This window comes from Dipodomys merriami, unplaced genomic scaffold, assembly GCF_024711535.1.
Source record: "Dipodomys merriami isolate MVZ:Mamm:240054 unplaced genomic scaffold, mDipMer1.0.p SCAF_3110, whole genome shotgun sequence".
NCBI classification, from domain to species: domain Eukaryota; kingdom Metazoa; phylum Chordata; class Mammalia; order Rodentia; family Heteromyidae; genus Dipodomys; species Dipodomys merriami.
Genome location: NW_027204617.1, coordinates 14,783 through 23,989, shown reverse-complemented (window position 1 = coordinate 23,989; position 9,207 = coordinate 14,783). Strand labels below are relative to the sequence as shown.

Sequence of the window (9,207 nt, the reverse complement as noted above, 5' to 3'; positions counted from 1 at the left end):
AACAAAACCAAACAAGTGTGAAGATGATTTGCAAAGGCATCAGAAACGAATGGCCCAGAGGACACAGACACAGAGGCAGAGACAGGAAGGGCCGGCTTGGCTCCTGTAGCCCCGGGTTCCTGCTTCTAGGACTTGGTAAGAGCTGTTGCACCTTCATCCTAGGGGAGGAGATGCTCCTGCCTCCTCGGCAGGTTCTGGCCATCTGCTGGCAAAAGGGACCAGGAGAAAGGACAGGGCTCAGGATGGCGGGGACAGTCCCAGAGGGACAATACAGTGACAGCTGAGGGCAGTACCTGGGCGGATGCAGAGGATGTGGCAGCCCCTGGGGTCCGTGCAGGGCAGCACGGTGAGGAACCCGGAGCCGAGGACATCTTTGAGGGCCGAGGGCCTCAGGTTACTGAAGACCTCGGGCCAGCTTCGCCTGCAGCTGTGGTAGTTGACCAGCAGCTGCAGAGCGCGGTCATAGTCAAACTTGCGGGCCCGCAGGAAGCGCAGCAGGAAGGCGTCGTCCAGGGACGTGCTCAGGTTGGGGTACTCCTTGCGCACCATGTCGCGGAGGGCCTGGACATCCCGGAGTCTCCACTCGGGCTTCTCCTGCAGCTCCTCCCGAGCTTTGAGGACCAGCTCTTCGGTCAGTGAGCACACGTAGCCCGGAGGCTCGGCCGGCGGCGGCAGCTCATTCTCGGAGAGCGATGCCGCAGAGGGGCTGGTTCTCAGAGAGTCACTTTCTTCTGACATTAGCCCCTAGGGTCCCTGTCGACACAGAGGGCCCCCAAAGCTAGGTTAAGATGCAGTGGCCCATGGCACAGCTTATGTGAACCCCCAGGATGTGGGGGACACGGATGTTCCTGTCAGGACCACAGACCTCAAAGGGGAATGAACTGGGATCTGAATAGTTTCCCCAGGTACAGACTTGACACAGAATCTTCTGGAAGACATCCAGCCTGCTCTGGCTCAATATACACCCTCTTCATCAAAACAGGACAGCTAGCCGGGCACTGGTGGCTCACACCTGTAAACCTAGCTACTCAGGAGGCTGAGATCTCAGGATTGCGGTTCAAAGCCAGCCGGGCAGGAAAGTCCGTGAGACTCTTATCTCCAATTAACCACCAGAAAACTGGAAGTGGTGCTATGACTCGAGTGGTAGAGCATTAGCCTTGAGCTGAAGAGCTCAGGGACAATGCCCAGGCCCAAAGTTCAAGCCCCACAACCGACAAACAGCAACAACAACAAAAAACCAAACCAGGACAGCTTCCTTGTATATCTTTTTTTTTTTGGGGGGGGGGTTCCGGTCGTGGGGCCTAAACTCTGGGCCTGGGCACTGTCCCTCAGCTCTAGGCTAGCGCTCTACCACTTGAGCCACAGCACCACTTCCGGCTTTTTTTTTCTTTTTGCTTATGTGGTGCTGAGGAATCGAACCCAGGGCCTCATGCATGCAAGGCAAGCGCTCTACCTCTGAGCCACCTTCCCAGTCCCCCTTGTGTATCTTTATAAGAGTATGACAGCCTTACCCAACATTAAAAATCTAAATTCAAACAATTGTGAGATTCTAATTGACAAAAATAAAACAGTTTAGAGCGCTTTCATAGCATAAACTGACAGTTTCTATGAAAGGCAGCTTGTCAGTCTCTATTAAAATCTACAACCACTTATGAGCTGGCACCAGTTGCTTACACCTGTAATCTGAGCTACTCAAGAGGCTGAGATCTGAGGACCTCAGTTTGAAGCCAACCCAGGCAGGAAATTCCATGAGATTCTTTTTTGTTGTTGTTGTTTTGTTTTTTTTTGCCCATCCTGGGGCTTGAACTCAGGGCTGGGACACTGTCCCTGAGCTGCTTCTACTCAAGGCTAGTTCTCTACCACTTGAGTTACAGCACCACTTCGGTTTTTTCTGTTTATGTGTTAGTGAGGAATTGAACCCAGGGCTTCATGCATGCTAGGCAAGCACTCTACCACTGAGCCCCATTACCATCCCTCCGTGAGACTCTTATCTCCAATAAAGTATTCAGAAAAGGCTGAGGTGGCACTGTAGCTCAAGTGGGCGAGCGTTAGCCTTGAGCACAAAGAGGCTCAGGGACAGTGCCTCAGCCCTGAGTTCAAGCCCTGGGAATGGCATAAATAAATAAATAAAACCACCCGTGGTAGTCTTGGCACTTCCACCCCTGGCACATATACTTGTACAAATATGCAAACTATACCATGTCCACAACAAGGATTGGTTATAATGGAAAATGGTTAGAATACCTTAACTGTACAACAGGAGTCTGTCTGATGCCATAGGAACAGGATACTACTCAGCCATGAAAAGGAATTAGAGATTGCTAAAAACTAACATAAGGAGAATGGCAGGTTGCAGTACAGTGCTCAGAAATAATTTCCTTTAAGTGGAAGGAGATAAAAGAAATGGCTGACAATGGTTATCCCAAGGAAACATCTAGAAAAGTACACGATGAAGAGATTCTTTTTTTTTTGGGGGGGGGGGTGTCCGGTCGTGGGGCCTGAACTCTGGGCCTGGGCTGTCTCTCAGCTCTTCAGCTCAAGGCTAGCGCTCTACCATTTGAGCCACAGCACCACTTCCGGCTTTTTTTCTTTTTGGTTATGTGGTGCTGGGGAATTGAACCCAGGGCCTCATGCATGCAAGGCAAGCACTCTACCACTGAGCCACCTTCCCAGCCCCAAGAGATTCTTTTTTAGTGTACTGTTTGAATTTTTTTTTTCATGTACCCATACAACTAAATTGTGTAGATGCAGTGGTCAGATCAGCTTCTGGAGAAATCTACTTGATGAGTGACCCCCAGCCACTGTCCCATGTACCATCTGGCAAATGCTCCACGCTCCACAGATCACTCGTCAATGACAGAGCAGTTGAACTAAGCTTCCTAGCTCATAAGACCCTCACTCTTGTGGCCTACGCTTCCTGCTATCCCTGTGCTTCACTGAACTAAAAGCTCTTCCTGACATTTCCAGCTTCCTTCTCTCCCTCTCTTCCCTCTCTCTCTCTGGTTTGGTCATGGGGCTTGAACTCAGGGCCTGGGCACTGTCCCTGAGCTTTTTTGCTCAAGGCTAGCACTCTACCACTTTGAATCATAGTACCACTTCCAGTTTTCTGGTAGTTAATTGGAAGAGTCTCATGGTCATTCCTGCCTGGTCTGGCTTCTGAGATCTTCAGATCTCAGCCTCCTGGGTATCTAGGATGACAGGTGCAAGCCACCTGCATCCAGCTATCTTCCTTATCTCCAATCAACCAGACCCCACTGTCTGCTTCTGGGAAAACCTGAAGCATTTTTAATGAAAATTAAAAATAAAACTGCTGAGTTATCCCAGGAATAAAGCAGCAGCAGGACTGCCCAGTTCCAGAGGCCCAGCTCTTATCCACAAGCCATTACTGATCCTTCACTGTAAGCTCCACATGGAGGGCAATGTTCCTCAAAGGAGGCCCTGTACACACTGTGAAGTCCTCATTGCATCTGCTGGACTTCCTCCAGCCTGCTGCAGTCAGTGGCCAAGCAGCTTGCTCCCTCCACATCTTGGGTCTATCTACTCCCATCTCTTTCACTCCAACCTCTTGCTCCACCCACTTCCTTCCTCCCAAGGTATGTTCTCATCCTGGGCATGTTCTGGTCCCTCCCTGTCACTCTCCCTCCAGTTTCTCAGCTGACCCACAGCCCACCATGATTTACTACTGTAAGTCCCAATTAGATGCCACTCCATTCATCCATTTTTTTCCCCTCTTCCTTTTGCTTTGGTACTAGGCATTGAACCTAGGGCCTCATTCATGCTAAGCAAGCACTATGCTACTTACAATATGCCTCCAGCCCTCTTGTATTTTGATTTTGAGATAAAGTCTCCCTGTCATTGTTAGGGTTGGCCTTGAGCTCATCACTCTCCAGCCTCCATCTCCCCAGTAGCTGGGATTACAAGCATGAATCATCACCCCCAGTCCCATTCAGTAAATACTGAACACATATGAGGTACCAGGCCCCTTTCCAAGCACTGGGGATACAGGAAGGAACAAAGAACCCTGCTTTCACTGAGCTTAGGTTCCAGTGAAGATACAGCCTAGAAACATAATAAACGATGTGGTCTAAAGAGAAACAGGCTCTGTTGCAGGGGTGGGGCTAGCGGGAGGGGATGGAGCTAACAAGGAGATTAAAGAGGTTCTAGCTGAAGTTGACTGATTACCTGTATGAACATAGAACAATGAGCTCTGTTGAAATTACTTCAGGAGTAACATCATAATAAATATCAAGTTATAAAATAATTATTTTAGAGTGATAAGAGGGAATGAGATTGATTGTGTCCATTATAAACCTTTTGGGGGAAAGTATCACAATGAAATCTACCACTGTAGAACTAATGTATGCTAATTAAAAGAAAGCTGTATGGCCTACTACAAGCACTAAGTGCTGTGAAGGCAGGGAGGCGGGTTGTGTATACCTGGAGATAGGGGTTTGATGTTAAACAGAGTCCTCAGGAAAGTGCACCTAGGCAGCTTGAGGAAAGAGGAGGGAGGGGTGGAGCAAGCCCTGCACATCAGGAAGGAACATGCCGGGCTTTTTAGAGGCGAGTGTGGCTATGAGATATAAGCAAATGAGATATAAGTAGGAACGCTAGGCAGGTGAATTCTGAGGCTTCCTGGGGGCCCAGTGACTGGACCACGGCTCTATGGGTAAGAACGGTGACTTCTACTCTAAAAGAAGACAGAGGGTTTTGGGTACAGTGACAATCTAATTTAGATTTCCCAAGGACCACACTGCTGCCTGGAAAATGGACTTGTAAGAGGGTGTGGAGAGCCGGGTGTCGGTGGCTCATGCCTGCAATTCTAGTTATTCAGGAGGCTGAAATCTGAGAATCATGGCTCAAAGCCAGCCTAGGCAGGAAGTCCATGAGACTGATCTCCAATTAACTACCAGAAACCGGGAAGTGGAGCTGTGGCTCAAGTAATACCACACCAACCTTGAGGGAAAAAGCTCAGGGACAGTGCCCAGGCCCTGAGTTCAATCCCAAAGAAAAGGGGAGAGGGGAGGGAAAGAACAGACCAGACCATATAGTGAGACTCTGAAATGTAGGTGAGAGAGAACTGTGGCTTGAAGCAGCTGGCATTCCACTGGCGGCCTCCCACACATCTTTGTCATACCATGTCTTCCACCTGTCATTGTGTGTAAGCCATATCCACGATGTCTTGCTCATTGGCATGAACACAACACTTAACATTGTATTAGAAACATAGCCTGTACTCCATAAACATTTATTGCGTGAGTTTAACGAGCTTGACACAGGTATGTGAAGGGAAGAACCCAACAACAATCCTGGTTTCACAGGACCCGCCTGAGGCTGTTTCCACAACAGTTAGCAACAGGTACCTGAAATTCCAACCTGGCCAGGGCTCTGCTTACCTGAGAGGCACAGACTTCCCACGGCCCTCTGCCAGTCCAAACAAATGAGCCACCATTCTCAATGTGACACCGTATGCATTCCTGATATTCTCTGCCTGGATTTTCCTCCCCCCCACCCCCAGACAACTCCTCACTGCCACCTCTTCCGGGAAGCCTCCCCTGACTTCCCCAGGGTGGTTCCCTTCCACCCTGCTCTGTAGTCCAGTGTCACCGGTGTTGACAAGAAATGTCTGAGTCAGTTTCCCCATCCATTCCTGCATCCCATAAATGCTGGTCACCCTTCTCCATGTGTCAGGGACCAGCGCTGACGGGCGGTAGGGACAGGGCAACAAACAACACATACACATCTCAGGAAGCTTCCAACATAGAAGAATGATGGAGAGCGATGATACATACCTGGGTGGGTTGTCCCCCCTCCCCATTAAATACCCGTTTTCTCCTTTATTATCATTATTACTTGGCAGTGCGGGGATGGAGGTGCGGACCTCGTGTGCGTGCTACCCAAGCCCTCGACGCTGAGCTACGCACACCCTCAGCCCCTGGTTTAACTGTCACAATAGTTCGCTGAGCACATCATTAGGACCCTGGAGTGGAGGGAGGGAGGCCGCCTGCCCGGGTCCCCCGCCCTGCTGCCCCCACGCCGGGGGCCTGGCAGGGTTCGGTCAATGTTGGGGGCGGCGGTGGGCGAGGGCCCCCGGCTCACACTCCACCCTGCCCCCGCGGGGCGAGAACGGGCAGAGGACGGACACACGGACGGCAGGCAAAGCTCATGGGGGTAAGTCCCTCACCTTCCCCACCCGGAGCCCAGCATCTCAGGGGCATCACCCCCACCCCGTCCCCGAACCCCCAACAACCAGACGCCGGAAGTGGAGCCCGCCGGGGGCCTCCGCACCCAGCCCGGCGGCCTCCCGAGGCCCCTTACTTCCGGCCATCGCCCCCTCCCCAGCTGTCCCCATTTCCTGGGGTCTCCCGCGCCTCTGGCCCTCACTTCCGGTGTGTCCTCCCCCTCGAAGTCCCTCTGGTCGGCCCCCCGGGCCCACCCCGGCCTCGCCGGCACTCACCGGCCCGGCTGCAGGGCGGAGCGCGGGTCAATCGGCGGCTGGCACCTCGTCTAGCAGCACGCACAGAACCGACCCGCACTCCCGCCCGGCCGGCCCGGCCCCCCGCGCCGGAAGTGACGTGCACGTGGGCGGGCGCGGCGTCTCCGGGAGTGCGCGTGCGCGACGTCTCCCGGCGTTGCCGGCGTTCTGCCTCCCTCTGGCGGCGGCTCCGTGAGGCTGCAGGATCCCGGCTGGAAAGAGAGCAAGCGGAGCGCCCCGGGCTTCTCCATCCAGGTGTACAGATGGGGAAACTGAGGCCCAGAGAAGGAAAGAAAGAGGCCGTTTTCTGAAGACGTACTACCACGTACCGGGGATTTCATAGCCGTTTTCTTATCAAATTCTCACGGTGTGCAATCCTACTGTTTCAAGAAAGGAAAAGTGGCAATCAGTGCCATAAACAGAGTTCCAACCCAGACCTCAGGGTTAGCATTCCAGAATTCTTCCTGCTACAGCTGCCCTCAGGACTGGCTGCTCCAAGGAGAAGACTCTCATCCAAAGTACACTTAGTCTTGGGCTGGGAAGGTGAGGCCCTGGGTCCAATTCCTCAGCACCACATAAGCAGAAAAAAAAATCTGGAAGTGGCACTGTGGCTCAAGTGGTAGAGCGCTAGCCTTGAGCTGAAGAGCTGAGGGACAGTGCCCAGGCCCAGAGTTCATTCCCCACAACCCGCAAACAACAACAACAACAACAAATTCACTTAAGTCTGCCTTTAGCTGTGTGGTCTCGGGCAAGTCCCCACCCCTCCTGGTGCTGTATTCCTTTGTGCACAACAGGATTCTTGCCATAATTACTGGCTTCTTATTTGAAGGTGGATGAAGTTCCCTGAGATAATCGTTTATTATCTCCTTACCTGGCCCGTTTTCACACTCCCCAACATAAAGATATTTTTGAGCTGCTTCAATATTGAGACAAGTTTTCTAGGCATGGTGATACAAGCCTACCATCTCAGCCCTTCAGGAGACCCTAGGTAGGAGGTTCATAGTCTGAGGCCAGCCCTGGGCAAAATATACAAGATCCTATCAGGAAAAAAATTAATAAAGCAAAAAAGGCAAGGTGTGTGGCTCTAGTTACAGCACTTACCTGGCAAGCACAAGGCCCTGAGCTTAAGCCCCAGTACTTCCAAAAGAAAAAAAGAAAGAAATATTATACGTTTTCCATTACTTTAAGGAAGGGCTGAGATTAGGATGGAATACTTGGAAGGCTCTTGGAAAGGCTAGAAAAGTCTTATTGCTTGGCTGGGTTAATGGTTACCAGGGTAGTTATCTTGAGACAAACTTTAAACCACAAATTTAAGTTGTGTGATTGTTTTTGTATTGGTCTTGTTTTATAATATAAAGCTTTTGCCAAAAAAATCCAAAGACAAAATTGCCTATATCACTGCTTTTGTATACACCTGCACATGTGTACATATACATGGGTTAAGAATGTGTGCCTCCTAGCATGCACACTAGGTAAATATGAGTTTCCTGTGAGTCCTGTCAAGAGCCTGTGTGATTTCTACACACTTGCCTCACATTCTGAACTGGTAAGACATATCAGAAACTGATCATGCTTATTAGGGATTATGACATGCCAGACACGGTTGCCAGTGTACCGAGTCATGCTGGGACATGACTGTCTCATCTGACAGTAAATGGGACAAAAGCTTGCCCATGATAGAGTAGCCTAGTTTCTAATCCAGGCAGCCAGGCTCTCCTGTGTATGTCTATGTACACTCTGGTGTGTACCTCCCGCTGTTTCTGTTTGTGCTTTTGTTTCATAGGACTTCAGATTGAACCCAGGGCTTCACATAAGCTGCTCTTTTTCTTTTGTGTCAGTAGTGGGGCTGAACTCTGGACCTGGGTGATGTCCCTGAGCTCCTTAGCTCAAGGCTAGTGCTCTACCACTTGAGCCACAGTGCCACTTTGGTTTTTCTGTGTATGTGATGCTGAGGAATCGAACCCAGGGCCTCATGCATGCGAGGCAAGCACTCTACCACTGAGCCACCTTCCCAGCCCCCATAAGCTGCTCTTTTCTTTTATGCCTCATGTCCATCCATTTGCAGTAACATCTCCTCTTGGTGGTGCACCTGCTCGCATGAGTGGCGCACCTTGACAGGACAGTTCTGCAAGGTGGGGGCCGTTAGTAGTCCACGTGTGATGAACAGAAAACCCAGACCTCACAGAGGTGAAGGCACACAGCCAAAAGTTACAACAAAATAAGTGGCGGGGAGGGTGGGCGGGGTTTGCACTCTGGTTCTTCAGCTTCAAAAGAACAAAATGTCCTGTGCTCTTCAACAGTGCTCACCTGCTGCGGCTGATCCAGGCTGAGGTCATGGGGTTGCCCAACCAGTGGTCTGGAGGAGTGGGGAGGTGGGGGATTGAGTGGGTGCTTGACAGGTGTCAGAGGCACCTGACCTCAGTTGTAGGGTCGTGTGGCGCTCGTGACCCACGAGGCTGGTGAGCTTGAAGGTGTCGGAATCGTGCCCCAGGATGGAGCTGCCCAGGAGTAAACATCTGCTCTGGAGTTGTGTGTGCAGATTTCCCAGAAGAGGCCAGAGCCGCAGCTGTGGCTTTGTGGGCACACATTGATTTCTCTGAGTCGGCATGGTTGCTTGGAGGGACAGGACGTCCTCTCTGTTCCCAGGGGCCCTGGATCCCTGCCAGATTGAAGGTTTTCCAAACCAGGGCCTGGACTGAGGGGAGGAGGACAGGAGGAGTGAAGATCCCACA

At 51.4% G+C, this 9,207-nt stretch overlaps 1 protein-coding gene across 10 annotated transcripts; it reads right to left on the bottom strand.

Moving 5' to 3' along the window:
* Window positions 1-140: 140 nt before the first annotated feature.
* Window positions 141-8,804, bottom strand: LOC138841283 (alpha-tocopherol transfer protein-like). 10 transcript variants are annotated; one of them, XM_070041958.1, is made up of 5 exons: window positions 7,577-7,694; window positions 7,347-7,491; window positions 6,805-6,855; window positions 6,458-6,687; window positions 141-753 (listed from the first exon to the last, which is right to left on the bottom strand). In XM_070041958.1, exon 5 carries the CDS (start codon window positions 736-738, stop codon window positions 238-240), a length of 501 nt encoding a protein of 166 aa, XP_069898059.1. In that variant the 5' UTR covers window positions 739-753; window positions 6,458-6,687; window positions 6,805-6,855; window positions 7,347-7,491; window positions 7,577-7,694; the 3' UTR covers window positions 141-237. The 10 variants fall into 10 exon arrangements, with proteins under 10 accessions (XP_069898059.1, XP_069898057.1, XP_069898063.1 ...); XM_070041956.1 differs by having other exon boundaries at window positions 6,458-6,855; XM_070041962.1 differs by lacking the exon at window positions 6,458-6,687.
* Between the last annotated feature and the right edge of the window lie 403 nt (window positions 8,805-9,207).